The sequence below is a fragment of the Camelus bactrianus genome, chromosome 23 (assembly GCF_048773025.1).
Source record: "Camelus bactrianus isolate YW-2024 breed Bactrian camel chromosome 23, ASM4877302v1, whole genome shotgun sequence".
Taxonomy (NCBI): Eukaryota; Metazoa; Chordata; class Mammalia; order Artiodactyla; family Camelidae; genus Camelus; species Camelus bactrianus.
Window position 1 is genome coordinate 17668697 of NC_133561.1, and position 21035 is coordinate 17689731.

At 51.0% G+C, this 21035-nt stretch overlaps 2 protein-coding genes across 14 annotated transcripts in view; one reads left to right on the forward strand and one right to left on the reverse strand.

Moving 5' to 3' along the window:
• COQ8A (coenzyme Q8A) overlaps positions 1 to 16058 on the forward strand; it is a 38310-nt gene extending 22252 nt beyond the window's left edge. Inside the window, exons 5-15 of the mRNA XM_074351710.1 lie at positions 8173 to 8247; positions 11105 to 11227; positions 11642 to 11727; positions 11847 to 11987; positions 12478 to 12559; positions 12660 to 12753; positions 12977 to 13118; positions 13348 to 13455; positions 13609 to 13674; positions 13955 to 14041; positions 14917 to 16058. Coding sequence (XP_074207811.1) covers positions 8173 to 8247; positions 11105 to 11227; positions 11642 to 11727; positions 11847 to 11987; positions 12478 to 12559; positions 12660 to 12753; positions 12977 to 13118; positions 13348 to 13455; positions 13609 to 13674; positions 13955 to 14041; positions 14917 to 15204 — 1292 coding nt within the window. The 3' untranslated portion in view covers positions 15205 to 16058. The remainder of the gene's footprint in view (positions 1 to 8172; positions 8248 to 11104; positions 11228 to 11641; positions 11728 to 11846; positions 11988 to 12477; positions 12560 to 12659; positions 12754 to 12976; positions 13119 to 13347; positions 13456 to 13608; positions 13675 to 13954; positions 14042 to 14916) is intronic.
• Positions 16059 to 16657: 599 nt separating this feature from the next.
• Positions 16658 to 21035, reverse strand: part of CDC42BPA (CDC42 binding protein kinase alpha) — a 239828-nt gene continuing 235450 nt past the window's right edge. For all 13 annotated transcript variants that reach the window (XM_010973651.3, XM_045509462.2, XM_010973659.3 and 10 more), the window contains one exon: positions 16658 to 20991. In XM_010973651.3, coding sequence (XP_010971953.1) covers positions 20860 to 20991 — 132 coding nt within the window. In that variant the 3' untranslated portion in view covers positions 16658 to 20859. The remainder of the gene's footprint in view (positions 20992 to 21035) is intronic.

Here is a 21035-nt window from a genome sequence, read left to right on the forward strand (position 1 = left end):
TCAGCTTGCCCTGGGGGTTGGTGCATGGCTGATGCTCCCTTGTGAGCTGTGGCTTTGCTTTTCCAGCCACACATAGGGGGTAGTGTTTGCAGCATCAGCTTTTCACTCAGGCCTCTGCAGGGAGGAGGCGGGGTGGTGAATAAAAGCTCCTCGCTGGGCTGTTTGGCTCCTGGACAGAGTGGTTTTTGCCCCTGGCACAGGCTATTTTGGGTCCCATTTGCTGGATTCCCAGAGACTACTGACATCAGTGGGATGATTAGGAGGTGCTGTGGCCCTGAGCTGCTGCTGTTTAAAGTCCATTTTAATGCATGGTGGAGTTTCGTTTGTCCTTTTCTTTGGGGGTTTGGGTAGCCATTGTGTCCAATGCACATGTGTTCTCTTTGTCTGAGTTGGAGGATCAGCTTTTTTTTTGCTTTTATGACTTAATGTAGCCATATCTGGTGCATATTCACTGACCAAGATGTTCCTGTTGAAACTGTCATCCTTTGTGATGGTTACACTTGAAGATGGAGTGACTGGGAGCACATTTCTCTAAAGTTCCAGACGATGCAATTAATGAGAGGAACAGCTTTGACAACTTGACTGACATACTCACCTTGGGCAATGCTTACCTGCGAGGCTGTATACAGCAGAGCGCTGATTGGTTCATGCTGATGCCAGTGCCAAGTAGTCACGAAGGCCTGCTGTCATGTGTCTGAGCCATTACCTACATGCCTTTTGCTTTGCTTTGCTGATATATATGGCTCCCTGCCTATATTCTGTACATCAGGCACGCCATTCTCCCCTGCTGCCTCTTCTCTTTTGGAAACCCCATCTTACTCCTTGTTCAGGACTGGCTCTGTGCTCCCTGAGAACCTGGTACTCTGGGAGCTGGCCCGATGTGTGGGTTTTAACACTGAATGATGACTGGCTGTCTTAGGAAATGTGCAGAGCAAACTAAGTTAATTGGATAGGATTTTCTCAACCCTGAGGTTTTCTTCCATAATCCTAAAATTTGGCATCTGTTGCTACTTAGCTTTTCAAGAATCTAGCATTATAAAGTGTCATCTGAGTTTTAGTGCAAAATTATTGCTTCATTCCACTTTAATGGGTTAGCTTAACAAACAGCTCCTCACAGAACATCACAACTTCCTGGGTGTCACTACCAGAATGGGTTTGAGAGGCACTGCTCTGGTGGCCCCGGGTGGTCCTTAGACTCCCTGGAGACTTGGTGCATTCCCTGCTTTGCTCAGTGGCTATTAGTTGGGTAACATTTATTATTAAAGTATTGGGAGGTTCTGTTCTCTCCCCCATGAGTTTGAGGGCAGGAACTATCCTCATCTTACTCTGTGGTTTTTCTCTGTATCCTATAACCCTCCTCCCCCCACTCCACACTAGGCCTCACCATGAAGCCCTGTCTCCGGAAGGCTTAGTTTGACTGATGTATTTTAGAATGAGTATAGTCCTCTGTTGGGAGTCTTTGCAGGGTAGTGGAGGACCTGTTTGGGAAAAGTGTCCGGATGAAGGTCGTGATGGCCAGTTAAAATTTGATGGAAGTCCTAGTGAAGCAGGCAAAAGTCAGGCCCTTTTGGGTGGAGGGTTAAGGAAAGCAGACCCAAATAGAAGCAGTTACGTAGGAAAGTGTGTAGGTTCATTAAAGTCAGCCTCATTAAAACCAGGGTGTAGGGCTCCCCTCAGCGGTCCAGAGGGAGCAGGGTTGGGGCAGGAAGAAGCCTTGGTCTTTGTAGGGGCTTTTCACCATCAGGAGCCTCTTGAGCCCTTGCTGACAGCCGCCTGACGTCGGGACTCATTCTTCGGTGTGTGTGCGTGTTGGGGATCTGCTCACAGCTGTGATGCAGAGCTGCCCACGATGTTGCCCAAGCAGTTGGCAGTTAATGTTTCAGGATTGGAGGTGGCAGGATGGAAGCAAAGAGGAGCCAGGTCTGGAAAGAATGTGCTGTTCTGGCCTCAGAGGTGAATTTTGGGCCTTCTGCCCCACCAGAGGATTTCACCCTGTGGGTTATGTCCCTCTAGTGCATGTGAAATCAATTTAGTGGGTCAGGACCAGCATTTAAAAAATAAGTTAAGTATAATGGAATTGAGTAGAAAAGGATAATATTAGAAAGGACTGCACACATTGCAAAAGTATTTTTGTTTCAGAGATATAAACATACTATTTATATATGTTCTTCATTGCATTGTGAAATATAAGGCTTACTGGTGAGTCATTGTCTAAACAATTTGAAGTAACACTGCTCTACTTTCTTTTCGTAGAAAATACTTCTAGCCTCTTCTCCTCATGAGGGTGAGATGTTTTAAAGTGTAGATAAACAGACTATAGGAAATTTTTACCAGGGGGGTATGAAGGCAAGGGATTGCTCTAGATATCAGGGAGGTAAGGTTCTGTTTGGGAAGCAGCAGTGGGTGTTCAGCCACATGGAGGTAGAAGGCAGGGGCTTTCCAGTTTGGGTGGTTCATTTTGATGCTGAGATGAGGCAGGAATCCTAGGTCCAATTCGGCTGTGGAGTATTATGGCTGTGATGCTATTGGCATGGTGATCTGTGGATATTAGATTTTGTTGAGGAATGAAATGAAAGATAGGGTCAGAGATTGGAGTTGGTATCACAACTGGGATTTAGGTCATCATAATATTTGGGTTCTAATTCCAATCCTGCTTCCTATGACATTGGGTCCTGCCTTGATTTTTGTTTCTGTGAAATAGAGGTCTTGCCATTGACTCCAATGGGAATATTTTGGTAAATGTTCCTTGTGTATCTGAAAAGAATTCTGGCATTGTTGGGTGCGGTTTATCTGTCCGATCTACCTAGTCTGGTTTGTTACTTATATTGATCAGATCTTTTAATGTTTTTTGAGGGTATCTTTATTCTACAAGCTATCAAGAGAGACTTTTTAAAGTCATATGCTATGATCCCATGATCACTTACCTACCTCTTAGTTCTGTCAACTTATGCTTTAATGTTTTGAGCTATTTTATTGGTTGTTTACAGATTTAGAATTCTTACATCATCCTGGGGATTGACTCCTTTATTATTATGCCATACTTCTCTTTAGCTCTTTGAAAGTCTACATTGTCTGATATTAATATAGCTGTGTTTCAGCCTTTTAGGGGGTTAATGTTTGCATGGTATCTCTTTTTCCTTTCTTTTACTTGCAACCTTTTTGTGTCCTTGTATTTAATGTATGTGTTTTGTAAGCAACATATATAGGGGTTTCCCCCCTGTAATTTAGCTGCAGACCAATAATCATAGTCTTTTAATGTGAATATTTAGTCCATTTACATTTAGTGGAGTTGTGGATGTATTGGGGTTTATATTTACTGTCTTAGTCTTTGTTTACTGTTTGACTTGTCTGTTAATGTTCCCTTCTTTTTTAAAATAATTTTATTTTTTATTGAGGTATAGTTGATGTACAATATTATGTAAGTTTTAGGTGTACAACATAGTGATTCACAATTTTTTAAGTTTATATTCCATTTGTAGCTATTATAAAATGTTGGCTATATTCCCTATGTTGTACTGTATATCTTTGTAGCTTATTTATTTTATACATAGTAGTTTGTACCTCTCAATCCCCATCCCTGCCTTCCCCATCCCCCCTTCCCTCTCGCCACATGTCTTGCCTTCTTTTGAATTAATCAAAGACATTATATTATACGTGTTTTCTCTTTATTAGTTTCTGTGTTATTATTCAACTTTTTTTTTTAGTGGTTTCTCTTGAAATTACAGCATACATCCTTGACTTATTACAATGTAATAGAAGTGATTATTTTTACTACTTCCCCAATAATGCTAGCACTTTAGATGCTTTAAATCCCTCTGTGTGTGTGTGTCTGTGTGTGTTAATGTGGGATATGCATTTTATTTCTACATGTTTTATATTACATACTAAATTATTAAGATACGTTAAACCCCACAAGATACAATTTTTTTGTACAGCCCATATGAATTTAGATTTACCCACATATTTACCCTTTTTGTATTTCTTTCTCTGTTCCTTTTCATAATTACCTTTGGGATAATTTTCCTTTTCTCTAAAGAACTACCTTTCTCTTTTTTATAGTGCAGTCTGTTGATTATTAATTCTCTGTTTTTATTTGAGTGTAAATATCTCTACTACACTTTTGTTTTAGAAGGTATTTTGGCTGGGTATAATATTCCATGTTCCAAATTAACTCCTTTGAACACTTTAGCAATATTATTCTGTTGTCTTCTTACTTCCATTGTTTCTTTTGAAAATGTAGCTATTAGTTTTATTGCTGCTCCTTTGAAAGTAATGTGTGTTTTTCTCCTCTGCTTTAAAATTTTTCTTTTTGCTTTTGGTTTTTAGCAGTGTGACTGTGATATGCCTCGGTGTGATTTACTTTGTTTTTATCCTGCTTGGGATTGCAGAGCTTCTTGAATTTGTGGCTTGATGTCTTTCATCAGTTTTGGAACATTCTGGTTGTTTCTTCAAGTATTGTTTTTGCCCTGTTCTCTCTCTCCTCTCCTTCTGGGAACCAGTTATACATATGTTAGATCTTTCTCCTCTGTCCTGTGTGTTCCCTCTACTCTTCTGTATTTTTCATTTGTGCTTCAGTCTTATAGGTCTGGGGGTTGACAGGGGCTGCATACAAGGCTGACTTTACTGTCTTGTCCCCTCGCTAAGGTGGCACGTGGTGGCATCAGCTTTGTTGCCTGATTTTCTGCAGACGCACACTGCACATGTGCTGTTCTTCTAAGCAGCCAGCGCTCCTCTGATGCTCTCTGAGGCAGCAAGACAGATACCCTGTAGGTCCAAGAGAAGTTCTGCACCCTTGGCAGGGGCAAGGGAACATGGTTTCTGTTCTTCCAGAAGCATACTTTAAAAGCAGCTTTTATATCTCTTTTGCCCTCTCAGAAGCTCTGTGAGGGGGATGAGGGCTGTTACTGTCTCCAGTTACAGATGAGGAAGCTGAGCCACTGTTGCCATCCTCCATGCCACCCCAGCTCCAGGCCCTGGGGAGAAGAGGGGGCCTGGGGAGGGGGCTGCAGCCCACAGCATCAGAGGAAGGGGACCAGGAAGGGATGGGGAACCTAGGAATGGCTCCCTAGGTGCTCGAGAGCTGGGTCTCCGGGCCCAGAACTGGGCCAGAGGGGACAGGGAGACCCTAACACAGCCCCTGTTTGTTGGAAGGTGTTTTATTTTTATTTTTTCTTAACCTCTGAAGCCCAGTGGCTGCTCAGGGGGACCCGTTTGGCTCTGAGGACCTGCAAAGAGACTTTGGGAAGGAAGGGGCTGGGCTGGGGGCTTGGGTTCCCTGATCACATGGAACCGGCCATAGCCCTGGAAGCCACCCAGTGCACTCCTGCCCCTGGGGAGAACCCTGCTCCCTGCTGCTCCTCACTCCCCCTGCATTTCTTGCCTACAAAACCTCTGATTATGAGAGAAATGTCAGAAACTTCCTTGGAAGGGCTTACAGGCTAGGGTAGCAGCCAGGCAACTGCCAGTGGCCCTGGGGCCGCTGAACAGGCCCTGTGGCTGGCCTCCTCCAGGACCGTAGCCGTGTAGGCTGGGCTGGGCCAACTGTGGGTCAGAACTTGGAGAGGCGCTGGCCTGAGAGCTGTGGGGGCTGGGGGCAGCGGGAGGTCCTGGGTGATACGTGGAGAGTGAGTGAGCCTGGGCTCTGGGGTGTCCTCGCCCATGTGGGGAATTCAAGGCAGAGGTGAGGATCTTCCAGGAGCTGCCTCCAGGTGCCTCTGGATCTGGGAGAAGGAAGAGCCTGCCTGGCTGGGCCCTGCCCTTCTCTCTCCAGGTTCAGCTGGGTGGGGATGGCAGGGGGGCCAGTCTATTTTTGGTTCACTAGAGCAGGAGCTCCTGATGTCAAGGTCAGGGCTGGAGGGCTGGCTGGCCACTCTCACCACCCTTGGGGAGCCTGTCAGTTGGCAGCTCCTTGGGCCTGGCCTTGGGCTGGTTCAGGGGAAGCTCACAGAGCCACAGAAGGAGTCTTCGGCCTCCTGTGCAGAATGTTCTCTCAGTGATCAGGGTTTAGTGACAGGTGTTTGGCTTTGGAAAGCTTTAGCTCTGCCTGGCAGCCTAGAGGTGGCCAGAGAAGAATTTGACAGAGCATCTGAGGAGGGTTAGCAGGAGGAGCTGGGGGGGCCCTGCAGAAGGATGGGCTTGGCACCTGCTCGCAGTGACCAGGCTGGGTGACCTTTGACACACCTGCCTCTTCTGTCGGCTTGTCTTTGGATTTGATCTAGGCAGAGAAAGATCTAGAGGCAGAGAGACATTGGTGAAGGTTACTGCAGCTTGAAGATTAATGTTCCTTTTATTATCTTGCTAAGTCAGATAGTGTGCTGGTTGGGGTAGAGGTGGGCGGGCGGTGGGAAGTTAATGTTTGATCAGAGATGAGGAGGCTGCTGGCTCTATGCCCAGTGTCCTCCGGAGCTGGGCAGGGGCTTTCGGAGGTAAACTGGCCCTGGCATCTCCATGTCAACATACCAAGATGTCCTTGAGGGGCGTTCCCAGGTGACTGTGGAAATGTGGTCGCCAGAGCTTGGCTTACTTATGCTGCCCCTATGCTGACCCTCGAGCAACATAGGGTGTTGAGCACTTGAAATGTTCTGATCCAAGCCGAGACATGCTCTGAGGGTAAAATACACATTGGATTTTGAAGACTTAGAGCAAAAAAAAAGTAACATCTCTAACAGTTTTTATATTGAGTGCTTATTGAAATGATAATATTTTGGTTTTATTAGGTTAAATAAAATATATGATCATTTCACATGCTTCTTTTTGCCTTTTTTTAATGTGACTACTACAAAATTTAAGATCATACATGTGGCTGATGTATTTCTTGGTCAGCTCTGGTCTAGCCCTCTGAATAGAAGTAAGGACAGTAAGAGCAGACACTTGAATAGTGTTGCCTTGTGCTCAGCCCTGCTGGGAGCCCTTCACTCTGCTTAACTGTTTAATCCTCACAATGATGAAAATGAGGCAGGAGCAACCCTTAGAGCTGGCCGAGCGGAGGCTGCACGGTTGCCTACTGGTGGTAAAATGTACTGAAAAACTGTTTTAAAAAATTGTCGTTTTTTTTAATTTTTAAAATTTATTTTTTATTAAGTAACTTTTTCAATAAATTCAGTAATATTTTTCATAAAAATAATGTATAATCGTTACAGGAATTTTGGAAAATGTAGAAGCTCATTCAGATTTTCTTGCCTAATGTGAGCCCACCTGCTCTGGGGGTGGGAGCAGCTGCTCCCCCAACTCCCCCGCCCCCCCAGGGCTGTGCTTGCCAGGGCCCGCTGGTCTCAGGGGATCTTCCCTGGGTCTTTGCTGTCCCCTGTGCTGTGATCTGCTGCTCACCCATGTGATCTTCACTCTCTCTGCTAATGTCCTCACCCCCAGCCCCAAGCCAGCTGGAACTGTGTTTAAAGTAGAGGAAACGGGCCCTGAGCCAGGTTCCTGGGCTTTCTGTGTGGACTTACTGGTTCCTGCTGGGCTCCTTGGGCCTCCCCAGGACAGTTGGGATCATGCAGTTCCAACCTCTAGACAAATGAGGTGTTAATAATCCTTGATTTCAAAGATTCCTGAAGGGACTGGGGAGGGCCTGGTACCCCATGGTTCTTAGACCACTGTCAGGGCCTGTGGGGCCTTCCTCACCGAGGGAGGGCTGCAGCCTGAGCTCCTGTGAGCCCCCATGGCTTGTGCAAAATGTTCCCACTCCCACTGACCACTGCTGTGTGTTACAGTAGCAATGCCTTTCCCTGCAGCTGCGGTGAACTGGATTAGAGAACTCTAGGGTATTGAAGGCTCTTCATGCAGACTGTGAAGTGGGGGCCGCACCCAGGGGTGCCCTGCATTGTCAGGATGTCCTTGGCCCACAGGCCAGTCCTGGTCCATATGTGCTGTGTCCCCTGCCACCCAGTTGTGTGTATTTGTGTGTCCCGTCAGCCTGTAGGTGAGCAGAGGTGATGGGGGGGGCACTTTTCCACTGACAGCACCTCCCTTGAGCCAGATCTTCTCTGAAAATGACTGATGTTTGTCTCCTACCTTTTTCCCTCCCTTTTCAAAATGTCTGGAGTGTCAGCGAGGGTCACTGGGGAGCCGAGGCAGGTGTCTGTGTGGGACTGCTCCAGGCCTCGTGGGTGGAGGGGCAGTGGGCAGCCCCTGAGCAAATGATGCCCAGTGCCCTCAACCTCCTCTTTGCAGGTCTTGCCGTAGGCCTGGGCTTTGGGGCATTGGCTGAGGTCGCCAAGAAGAGCCTTCGCCCCGAGGACCCCTCAGGTGAGCTGGGCCCTTGACCGGGAGGGTGGGGTAGGCCCTGGGAGGTGGACCTGTCAGCTCCCAGCTCCCTCCTGTGTTCCCGGAGTGTTGGCCTCCATGGGTGGCCTCGTGTTCTGTTTCCAGGAGCACCTTTCACCTGTGTTCTGTGTAAATGGCACCCCTGGAGTAGCCTGAGGCCTGAAGTCCGCTCTGCTCCTGCCCTGGCCTACATTGGCTCACCAGACCTCCTGGTTCTGCCAGGGGCTGGCATCCCTGCCCTCTTCTGATTGAGCCTCGGGTTTATCCTGGCCTCTGCCCCTGCTCCCTGGAGCCACTGGGGCCCCACTGGTCTGGCCAGGTCAGGTGCCCAGGGCTCCCCAGTTGGCTGTGGATGCGGTATGTGTGAGCCCTCCGTCCTCGGTGACCTGGAGAGGCCATCACCTCTCTAGCATCAGACCCTTCATCTCTGAGGCGAAGATCATGATTGCCCTGTCCCTTGCCCTCCAGGGACAGCCTGGGGTCAGTCACAACCCTCAGAGCCTCCTAGTCTGGGTGGCCAGCTGTGGGTGGCACTCCATGGAGAACATTCTGCAGAGTGGCTGCTCTGAAACCTGGGGTGCTTATAATGCTATGATGGTGGGTCAGGGGGCACCTGGAAGCCCCACCCCCTCCTACTGGGGCCCCCTCCTCCAGGCCTGTCCAAGTGTAATGGGGGGGGTCTAAGTAGGTGGGGGTCTTTCCCTTTAGCGGGGTCCTAGGTACTGTTGAGAGCAGCCCTGGCAGAGCCATCTGTTTGGTGAACTTCTCAAAATGTACTTGAAGTTCTGGGCTGCGTGCTTCCTGCCCCTGGCCCATTCAGGGGACATCAGCTCATTCCAGTATCTGACACCTCTTCCCCCCTTTCCCTGGGGACCCCCAGTCCTACTACACTGTGGTCCCTGAGGCCAGGCCCGACTCCCCTATGGCCCTGAGTGGGCCCTGCCAGCCACCTGGATGGCCCCACTTCACCTGGGGGGCCCTCTTGAGGGGAAGAGGGGCCTCTTGGAGAGAGGGCACTAGTCCATCCCATATGCCCCTGATTGTGGGGGACACAGGTGTGTGTGTCCTTGGAAGGGGCTGGAGGACAGAGAGGAACAGGAGGGTATTTTTGGTGTTGGTGCTGAGACACCCTGGGAGCGGAGCCTGGCTCCCTCTGGCGTGAGACGCCTTCCCTGGGCACAGCCCCTCCTGTCATCCCCCGCAAAGCTGGCTGCTCCTCATCCCGCCTCGTCCAAGCAAGGAAGAGGCTGCACTGGCTCCAGGGTTACAGCTGGTGTCCTTTGTCAGCAAAGTGTGGCCCCGGCTGGAGGGTCAAGGGCCTCAGTGCCGCTCATCTGAGAGGCTCAGGCCGGGGGGGATGTGCTTTAGCTCCCTGAGCCGGCTCTGAAACCCCCAGGCCTGGAGTACGCTGACCAGCCTGGCCTGGCCAGAGGGTACACTCTCCCTCCTCCAGCCTGGGGCAGTGGCGTTCTCTCCCAGCTACCCCCACCTCTCCTTAGGGACACGGGCCAGATCCCCGACCTACATGGACAGAGGGCTATGTGTCCCGCAGTGGCCCTCTGCTGCTGCCCAAGGCGAGGGGGTGAACCAAAACCCTTTTCAGCCCAGCTGTCCTGGAGTGACCCTGCCACAGTGTCCCAGACCCCCTGCAGCTGGGCCTCTTCCTATGGAGCTAAAATCTTTCCCCTTCCTGGGACCCCATCCTGCTACCTGGGACCCTGGGCGTGAGCCTCACCCCTGTGTAGGCCCAACAGAGCTGCCCTCCGATGTGAGCCTTCAGTCTCTCATCCCCCTGTACCCCCTCACCCTGCTCTATCAGAGGCCAGGTTGGCCACCGCCCTGCTCAGAGGCCACCTCCCGTGTTGCCTCCTTGGGGACCTGGCTCACACCCACTCTGAGTGCTGGGCCAGGCCCATGGTGATGCAGGCTGAGGAAAGCGCAAGGTGCCATGGGGGTAGCCCTCGGGGGGCTTCTGATTTAACTAGGCTCACAGGACAGAGGGCAGGAAAAGCATCGAATGTGACAGTCACCCCCCTCATCACCCTGAGTCACCACCCTGTACCCTCTCACCCCCAAGTGTGCTGGACAAAGGTCTTCTGCATCCCTGAGGTTCCTGCACATTTGTCCAGGGACAGCTGGCTGCAGAGGGGAGAGGCAGGCACTGGCTAGGCAGGTGTCGTCCTTGACCCTGAGCTCCCTTCCTTTGAGGACTGCTCTCACCACAGCCAGCTGGCCCCAGGTGAATGTGCAGGGACTCCAAGGGTGCCGGTGACCTTTATCCAGTATACTGGGGGATGAGGGACAGTGACTTGGCAGGGACTGGCATGGAGGGAGAGGCCCTGTGCTTATGCCTCTGTGTATGTGTGTGTGCTGGTACTGGGAGGGTGCTGGAGGTAGGCCTGGGAGACCCGGGTGGCCCCAGAGGGCCTTCCACAGCATCAGGGAGGTGGGTATGGAACATGGAGTTAAAACTGCATCGCTGGTTTCATGGACACCCAGGAGGAAGGACGCTGATTGAACGCTTTGTGTCAAGCTCTGTGCAGGGATTTAATGCATCACCCGTAAAGCGCCCCGACACCCATCTGACTTCCGTCATTGTCCCTGTTTTTACTGGGAGGACCTGATTTGCCTGAGGCCCACAGCAGTGGCCAGGCTCGGGTTGGTGGAGGGGCCATGGTGCTTCTGCGAGGGGGCTCCCAGGCCTCACACTCCCTACCTGCCACCTCTCTGGGGCCACTTGAGAGCCCTACTGGCCTCTTCCTCCTCTTGCTACTTGGCAGTGGGGTTGGGTGAGACCTGCAGACACCTGAGGGGCACTGTGGTCCTCGCTCCTCTGCAGGGAAGAAGGCTGTGCTGGATTCCAGCCCCTTCCTGTCGGAGGCCAATGCAGAGCGCATTGTGCGCACGCTCTGCAAGGTGCGTGGGGCGGCGCTCAAGCTGGGCCAGATGCTGAGCATCCAGGGTGAGTGCGGCTGTGTGGGCTCTGGGTACTGCCGCATCCTAGGCGGGTGGGGAGCAGTGAGGGGATGCCCTGCGGGGGTAAGGTGCGATGGGCTGGGGTGCAGGTGTCCCAGGAGTGTGCACAGGTCCCCCCATCTCCCCTCTGGAGCCTTGGTCTGCAGCATTAGGGGCCTGTGTGCTGGTGGGAAAAACGCTCCCTGGGAGCGAGGAAGAGCCCGAACTCGAGGCTGGGCCTGCTGTGTGGCGTTGGGCCTGTGCCTCGTCTTCATGAACCTCAGTTCAGTATGCAGAAGGCAGAGTGGCACCTTGACCTCCTCCTGGGAGACCGCACAGGGCAGGGGTGATGGAGGTGCCCTGTGTGCCCTCCTTCCAAAGGGTTATCCCACTGCTCTCTGAATTCTCTGGTTTCTTCCAGATGACGCCTTCATCAACCCCCATTTGGCCAAGGTCTTTGAGCGGGTGAGGCAGAGCGCCGACTTCATGCCGCTGAAACAGATGACGGTGAGGCAGGCGCTGATGCGGAGTTGGGGTCCTGCAGCCCCGTGGGAGGGGGTGGGCGGGGGGCTTCTCAGGGTGCCCCTGGCTGTGCTCACAGCCCCTCCCTGGCCTCTGCTACCCAGAAAACTCTCAACAATGACCTGGGCCCCAACTGGCGAGACAAGCTGGAGTACTTTGAGGAGCGGCCCTTTGCAGCCGCCTCCATTGGGCAGGTGCACCTGGCACGCATGAAGGGTGGCCGCGAGGTGGCCATGAAGATCCAGGTAGGCACCCAGTGTGTGCTCGTCCTGGTGGGGGCTGACAGGGCAGAGCCAGGGCCCTGCAGTGTGGGGGCCTCTGCTGCATCCAACATCCCCGTGGGCCCCGTCATCCAGGGCAGGGCCTGTGTTTCATCACTTCTGTCCCCAGCTCCTGGTCAGCACTGGGTACTGAGAAATATTTGCCGAGTGAGTGTGGGAGGGAGGACAGCCTCCCAGCAAGCTTGGTTTGCATGGGGCAGGGACAGGGGACAAGTGACTGCTTGGGGCCTGAGCTGAGGGAATGGGGCCCTGAGTGGGTGGCTGTTCCTGAGGGTGGGAGGGGGGCAGTAGACGGTGGAGAACAGGGTCATGGCAGCATCGGTGGGTCTTGGCTTTGCCTTGCCAAAGTGTGGGGTCTGGGTGGGACACGGCTGGGAAGCTGATGGGCTATGGAAGGGCGGGCTCTACAGGGCTCTGCTCTGTCTGCCCGGGTGCCCCTCTGCTCCCCCTGCAGTACCCTGGCGTGGCCCAGAGCATCAACAGTGATGTCAACAACCTCATGACCGTGCTGAACATGAGCAACATGCTTCCAGAAGGTCTGAGGCTGCCCCTGGGCAAGGGGAGGAGTGTGGGATGGGCTCTGGGGACCTGAAGGGGACCCCCCAGCCCATCCTGACACCCTCCTCCCTGGCTCAGGCCTGTTCCCAGAGCACCTGATCGACGTGCTGAGGCGGGAGCTGGCTCTTGAGTGCGACTACCAGCGAGAGGCCGCCTGTGCCCGCAAGTTCAGGTGCAGCTCCAGCCTCAGGCCTTTGCCTGTTGGGAAAACAGACGGGGTGGCTTCAGGCAGCCCTCTGTGGGCTGAGGGCCCTCTGGCTCTGACAGCAGATGGCTGTCGTTGGGGCTGGGGGCCGGGGCCCCATCCTGCCCAGCTCACTGTCCTGTGTCATCCCTGGTGGGGTTGGGGGGTGGGAGCATCAGGGCGGCCGAGTGTGACCTCCCACCGCCACCAGGGAGCTGTTGAAAGACCACCCCTTCTTCTACGTGCCGGAGATTGTGGACGAGCTCTGCAGCCCCCACGTGCTGACCACAGAACTGGTGTCCGGCTTCCCCTTGGACCAGGCTGAGGGGCTGAGCCAGGAGATCCGTAACGAGGTGTGTCAATGGTGGCCCTGGAGACCCAAGGTGCTCCCTGTGGGGCGAAGGGGACGAGAGGGCTGCTGCGTTGCTCCACCCAGTGGTACCCTTGGAATCAAAGTCATCTCTGGGTGGAAGGCAGGATGGCGTGGAAGATGGGGGGAAAATGGGAGTCAGGCTTCCTCAGCCTAGATCCAGGGTCACCAGGCAGCCTGGCGCTGTGTGACCGGGACCCACCTGCCCCCAGATCTGCTACAACATCCTCGTCCTGTGCCTGAGGGAGCTGTTTGAGTTCCATTTCATGCAGACAGACCCCAACTGGTCCAACTTCTTTTATGACCCTCAGGAGCACAAGGTGAGCACCCAGTGGGACTCCCACAGGGAGCCTGAACTTCCTGGGAGCAGGGCTGCGAGATCTGGGGGTCTTGGCTGTGGTTGCACACCCCCCCCCCATTCCCACCCTGTCCTCCACTGGGGCAAACCTTCGCCCGGTCTTGACCATCCCCAGGTGGCCCTTCTGGACTTCGGGGCAACTCGGGAATTCGACAGATCCTTCACTGACCTCTACATTCAGGTAGAGGTGGAGCCGGGGGCCTGGCCTTGGCCTACGCTCTCCTGAGGCTGGGATGGGATGCCTGGATCTCGGAGGGAGGGTGGGCTTCTGTCCTGGTGTCCCTGCCCGCCCCCAGTGTCTGGTGACAGTGGATGAGGCCACAGCCGAGTCAGACTCTGGGAAGCAAAGGATAAAAGTGGGTTGGCCGGTGGCCAGCATGGGGAGGGGCAGGTGCCAGCTCCCTGGACCCCCAGGAGCTCTTTATGTGCTGCCCATGGTGGCTTTCTGTGCCTCCACCCAGATCATCAGGGCTGCTGCTGACAGGGACCGGGAGGCTGTGCTGAAGAAATCGATAGAGATGAAGTTCCTCACCGGCTACGAGATCAAGGTGAGCTCCCCGTGATGAGGTCCGCAAGGTTGGCTGAGCCAGGCACGGCCCCTGGGGCCAACTTCAGTGCACGTGGGGAGGGTGGGCTGTGGACTGCTTTTCTTTTGAAGTCTGTTGGGAACTGTGGTTTATAAATGGATGGAATCAGAGGTGATAGCTGCCCTTAAGGGTCTCCACAGAGCCCCCGGGCTGCATTAGGCATAGTCTGGAAGCCAGGCCCTGCCCCGTGCTGAGTTCTCAGGATGCCGGGGGACTGGCCATGAAGCTCTCGCTTCACCTCCCACTCCAGCCCACTTGGACATCCAAGTCATGGGGCTCATCATACAGGAGTTCAGGGCCTTGGTGAGGGCAGATGGGGGTGCAAAGCCCAGCCTTCACTTCATAAGGCCTCACTGGGGAAGGGTGAGGAGAGCATTGGAAGAAATCTTAAGGGGCATAGGTCAGGGTTCCCATCACCAGAAGCCACTCAGAAAGCAGCACTCACCTCTCCTGACAGTGGGGCAGAAGGTTTGAAGACAGTGGGTTGTCTCGGAGAGTGCAGAGGCTCAGGCCTAGGCACTGTTCTGTTTGGACTGACAGGTGTTTCATAAAAACTTTGAATTCCAGTGCCATTGGGCAGGAATGCATTCTGCCGCAGACCCCACCACTCCCTTTCGTCTTCCATGGAGCCCAATTTCACATATTAATGATGTTTCCTGGCCCCTATGGGTTTGAATTTATATCCCAGGTACCATTATTTAATCTAGTTGAAACAGTCACCTCCCTGATCTGCTCAACTTACAGAGAGAGCTTCTGAGAGCTCAGTCTAGGGACTGTGGCAGGAGCCCTGGGGTCTGAAATCTGATCTCTGCTCACCTTTCCTCTTCTCCATCCAGGCCATGGAAGATGCCCATTTAGACGCCATCCTCATCCTGGGGGAGGCTTTTGCCTCAGAGGAGCCCTTTGACTTTGGCACCCAGAGCACCACCGAGAAGATCCACAACCTGATCCCCATTATGCTGAGGCACCGGCTTGTCCCGCCGCCTGAGGAGACCTACTCCTTGCACAGGAAGATGGGGGGCTCCTTCCTCATCTGCTCCAAGCTGAAGGCCCGGTTCCCCTGCAAGGCCATGTTCGAGGAGGCCTACAGCAATTACTGCAGGAGGCAGGCTGAGCAGCAGTAGCTGCAGGCCCGGTCGCCCGCAGACGGTCCTGCCGCTAAAACTAGTAGGAAGCTGGTGGTGCCAATGCTCCGTTTCATCTCCTTCGCCCCGTGAGAGGGTGGCCGCTGATGGGGAGGGACGCTGCTTGGAGCCTGTTGCCAGTGCGGTTTTTATCACTAAGTGGGTGTTGGGGTGAGAGCCACGAGAATTTGAAAAGCAACCCCACTATGGTCAGAATCTGCGTATGTTTATTCATCCTCTGAAATAACTCTCGATAAAAAGACAATTTTATTTCCTTTTCCTTTTTGTAACAGGGGTTTTGCTAATGTGAATGTTAACCAGGAGGTGAGAGTTCTCCCTTTGAATCCCTGCCACAAAAACAAAACAAAAAAACCAAAAACCAAAAACCAAAACCAAATACCCCAAAACCAGAGAAACCTTTTGGATTTTACTGAGTGTAGTATAAGGTTTATGCGTGTATGTGTTTCTAGAATGAGATCTGTGTTTTCTGGCTTTTCCTCTCCAGCCTGAGATCTGGAGCTGGGAGAAGTGCTGATCTGAGCAGTGCCAACAAGTGCTGTTTCACCGAGATGTCCACCCACACCTGCTCTCTGGCTGGTTCCTGTATGGTTTTTTGACAACCAGAAGTTTCCAGAGAACTGCTGCCTCCTATGGGGAGGGGCAGGAGCTGCAGAAGGGGAGAGAAAGCCACGTGCTGTCTCTGTGCTCGAAGACAGGTGTGTGGGGGTCCCGGAGCCGTTGTGGAAGATGTGCACATGTCACCTGGTAGGACCCGAGGGTTCAGCACAGGCTCTGTTAATTTTTGTACAACTCTTGTAAAGACTTGTTTCAATTAAAAAAATCCTATCATTGTGGCATTCATTCTTTTACTTCAAAAGGGGTTCAAAGCTGCTGGTGATGAGCCCGAGGTCAGTTTAATACCCTTTCCCGCCTCTAGAAGCTCCTGCAAAGTTTGCCCCTTTTCCCACTGTGAGGCTCTTGGTGCCTGAACCTGGATGGCTTGGTCCACATTCATCAGAGAAGTGTGGACCAAGCCTTCTGGGTTGAGTGTCTGCCGCTTCTCTGCAGTAAGTAGATGGAAAATCAAACCGTGTTTACATAGACGTCACACTGGTGGGGAATTCTGGCTGGCAGACGGCGGGTCCTTAGTGTAGTGGGCTCCCTGCTGGTAACTGCACATGGCAGGGCCACCTGCAGACGCTCAGCCCTGCAGACTGAGTGGGAAGTCAGAAGAGGGGAGGTGAAAGCGTCAAAAGAATCGAACACTATTCTCACCTGAGCTATGGAAGGAACTATGAAAGTCCTAGAATAAACTAGCCCACGTCCTCCTAGTGTAACGAGGACACCTGGACGGGGAGGGGGACTGGCAGAAGCGGGTCCCATAGACGAAAAGAGTCACTTTTCTCCATTCCTCAGACTTTAATCAGCGAAAAAAAGACAGAATACTCAATCCTAACAGTTCCCTGTTTTATTGCAATACATCAGCGTCTGGTTAATATTAAGTGATACCAACATAAAATATGGGCGAGGAGTCTTTTGTTACATTTTTGACTGTCTCGCCTTAAATATTTCTGTGCAAAAGAATCCACACCATTGTTTGGTAGCAGAGAATCTCTTATAAAGTTCCCTAAGACGTTGAGGGCATAAAACCAAACAAAATGAAATAAGGAGTGATAAGAGGCCAAAGCAGTATCTTTTCCCCTTCCATACACACTTATTTGTCAGCATTATATCCTAAACCAAAAAATGATTACACCCAGGCCATGCAAAACTGTACAATAATATTACAATGAGAAAAAACCCTAAAAAATTTATAAAATAAATGATATTACACTATCAAATAAAAAGGCAGGTCATTTTGTTTTCATGAAATTTCCAGGTTGATTTTTCATCAGTTTCCCCCCTTAAATGCAATGGTTTCTATGTGGACTGGCTGTCCCCGGGAAGGAAGTGCTGGGCAGGAGACAGAGCTCCAGCGGAAGCGAGGCCCTCTTACCGAGCAGGACTCTGCGAAGAACTCTGGACTTGTGGCATAAAGTCGTAACAAGGAAAGATTTTAAGAAGGGCCCGACGAAATGCCATGTGGCTTATCTAGTTAATCAGGGACTGGGCCAGGGAGAGGCGGGGAGCCAGGTGCCCAGTCACTTCCCTGTCATGCCCCGCGGACCAGGCAGTGGCAAAGTCTGACCACTGCTGAGAATGCGCCCTCGGTCCAGAGAGTGGATGCCGAGCTCTGCAAGGCCCCGCTTAGCTGGGAGACCACGGTGTTCGTGGCCAGAGGCTAGCAAACGGCCCTGCTGTACCTGGGGGTTAGGGATGTCCGCCCACCCCTACTCTGGCTTTTCTTTAATGATACCTGAGAGTCCATAAAAATGCAACTGGTCTTTCACAGAAGCAGATGTGGCCACTGAGTAACAAAATGACGTGATCCTACCCATATGGAAGGCAGGCAGAGGCTGAGAGCCAGCCAGAAATGACAGATTGTTGCTGTAAACGTAATAGGAATTTCAGATTCTTCCCTGAAGCATGGGCACAAGAATAACTTGTAAAACTAAATATATGGGCTGTTTTTAGTTGTATTTCATAGCCTTAAAACTGTGCTCCCTGGAAAAGAAGATAAATCACTAAGTGTCGGGATAAGTGCGTGTGTGCGTGTACACACGTGACAAGATGTGAAATCTGCTTTAGCAATCATTTTACAAGGAGGAAGGCTTTTGTTTTTTGGCAAAAAGATATATATGTATATATGTAAATTTATACACCTAAAGCACACAGCAAGATTAAACTAGTAATTCAGGAGAAGACGACAAATTGGCTGAATGTAGATAGCACCAAATACCAACACATCTAGACTATGCCAGCAATGCCTCTCTATTCATCTTTCCTTTCTGCTGAGAAGAGAAGTGAGTTCCTGCTGCCACATAAGTTTCTTTAAACATCCTGGCCAAAAACAAAGGATGACTTCAGACAGCAATATCACATCTTTTCTATGATCTTTGTTACTGATCCCTTTGAATGATCATTATGTTTTCTGTTTCTCTAGAACCCATTCCCCATCTTTTCAAATCATTCTTCTCAGAAGCTTCTGAAGGTAACTGCTTCATATTTAAGAATGGGGATAAGCCCAGCAGAATGATCATTATCTTGGGAAAATACCCCCCAAACTACTACCCTGGGCAGTGTTTCTCCCCCAAAGCCCTGCTGTTGGAAACATATTTGGGACTGCTCTCTTACTACTGGTAAGACCATTTCACATGACTGGGGTATAGTCTGCTGGGTTGATATTCCACCTCCCTGTGAGCCCAGCAGCCAGGACGAGCCCTCAGGACTCTCATCTGCCCTGTTGGAAGTCTGCAGGGGTATGACTCACTGCAGTGGAGCACAGACTTCAGGTATGGTTCTATTTTGATCCTATAAGCATCTTTTAAAAAATTAAAAAACCTACAGAAACTTAGCTGTCAAAGCTATAAATTAATGGCATAGCTTAATGTGGAGTCCTGTCACTCTCAGCCAGCTCAGCCTCAGGCAGGAGAGAAAAGGGAGGCAGGAAGAGGCAGGGGGACGAAGGAAGGGGAGAGGGAGGGTGTGGAGGACGCGGGGAGAGCCAGTTCCCTCCTCTCTTGGGGAAGTGCCAAGTTTAAGGAGCTACCAGAGTCACGGCAGTAACCAAACTCAAGGTCTGACTCTTGATATCTGGATGCACAAAAGGATTTTACATGACACCTTTTTTTCTGAAAGCAAAGGATTTAGAAAATTAGAGTTGTGCAGTAATTTGTGCCCATCCAAAGTAAAACATAATCAAATCTGAGCAAGCACCGAGTTCAGAATGTTTAAATGTCAAAGCTGTTATTATTTTAAATTCACTATTGTAACATTTTACAATATAATCCTCAAACAGAATTCTTTCCTCCCTCACTGAACCTCAGTAACCTGCTCCAGAGATCAGCATCAACTTGGGAATAGTCTGGCTCCCTGTGGCCTGTGGTGGGAAGGTGGGCACAGCTGTGGCTAAGGAGAAAGCTGTGAAATCAGGGCTGAAACGAGAGTTCAAACACTGCAATTCAGACGAGCTACTGCAGGAAAACACTTCCATTTTAGTTGAATTTTAAAGAAGAAAGCAGAAAATCTTTCTATCTCTCAGAGAAATTTAGATATAAAGTAAAAGAGAGGCAGATCCTGTTTACTCCCACGAGAATATTTTTATTTCTAGCCCTTTCTCTACTTCTGTGCTTAACTGGTGAAATGACTCTAGAGAAATAAAGTTCTGCATCTCATTTCCTTGTGGTAATTAAAACAGCAGGAATTCAAATGGAAATGTGACTAACAACACAATACGGCAACTAAGGGAGGAAATGCTTACGCAGTCAAGATGGCCTCGCTGGGCTGCCTTCCTGCCAGTGCCCTGGGCTGAACACGTCCATTCCCCACTGGGTATGGAAAGAATATTTGGTTAAGGCTGTTCAAGTCCTTGCATTTGAGGTTTTATATTATTTGGTAATTAAACTCTTCTTCCCAGGCTTATCTGAGGAAACTCACACCCCCTCACCCCAAAACAGACTCCTCACCAAGAAGCCAGCTCAGCTGGGGGACAGATGCCTCACTGCAACTCAGGGAGGGAGGGGATCAGCCAAGGAAAAAAGCACTTTTAGGAACCTCTTTATGGGCCTTCAGAAACTATGACATTCTTGTGTCCTTTCAGATGGAGGGGATCCAGGTGACAAAGCTGCATTTCTACATTCGTCTGCAAAAGGTACCAAAATAAAATAATAAATGAGAAGTGAGGTTCAAATTCTACCACTAGAAAAAAATGTCTTGGATAGAAGTAAATCTGCCTTTTAATGATGCTGCTGAGAGGCTTCAAAAATGTTCAAAGTCTGGTTCCTAGGTCACACTCCAAACCAATGAAACCGAAGCCTCCAAACGCCTCCTAAAGCTCCCAGGTGACCGCGACCAGTCTGAGCAACGGCACTAGAAGAACTCTCAGTCCCCAGCTCTCCCTCTGTTAATGTCAGCTTGACGCCTTCCTACCATTAATTACTTAGTTGGAAAAGACGAGAAACAACACATTTCTTTAAATTAAATGATCTCTCTCTCATATATGCATCCATCTTTCATTGAATACAAGATGCTTCTTTTTACTATATACATTCAGTATTTAACCTCTACATTTGTGTATTTACTTAAACTCTGTATTGTAGTAAAATATGCATCGTTTTAGTGAACAGGGATTTACTGGCAACAATCAGGGGGACATTCACGGCGGTGCTGAATGGGCTTGGCACCTGCCCGGGACCCGCTGGCGAGTCCCAGGTGCTGTCTCAGGGCTACAACGAGACTCTACTGTGGAAACAACGTCTGTCTAATCTTATTCTTATCACTTACATCTGTGTAATCTGTCTACTTAAGCTACCTTTGGGGGAGGGGTGAAGTATTATGGAAAGCAACTCTAAGTGCATGAAGTGAAATGAATATTAATCTAAGCTGCTCAATGAAAGTCTGCCTTTATGGTTGCTGTTCAGTCTCGGGGGCGGATGCAGGTCCTCGGCCCCCGGCCCTGCTACTGCTACCGCCCCGCCGGGGGTCTTCAGGCAGAGGTGGAAGAGGACAGGAAAGTGGGAGAAGGTGAGTGGAGGGGAGCTCAGAGCGGGAGGCCGTTCAGGGGTCCCAGCTCCCACGGTCGGTGCTCTCCAGGGAGAGGCTCTTGGTCTTTCGGGGCGACACGGGGCTGGGAGGGCTGCTCAGGTTGGAGCTGTTGGAAGCCGTGGAATGCCTCGGAGAATCCGAGTCCTGCAAGGCCCAAGGGAAGAAGACATTAAGGAGAAGCAGAGGGG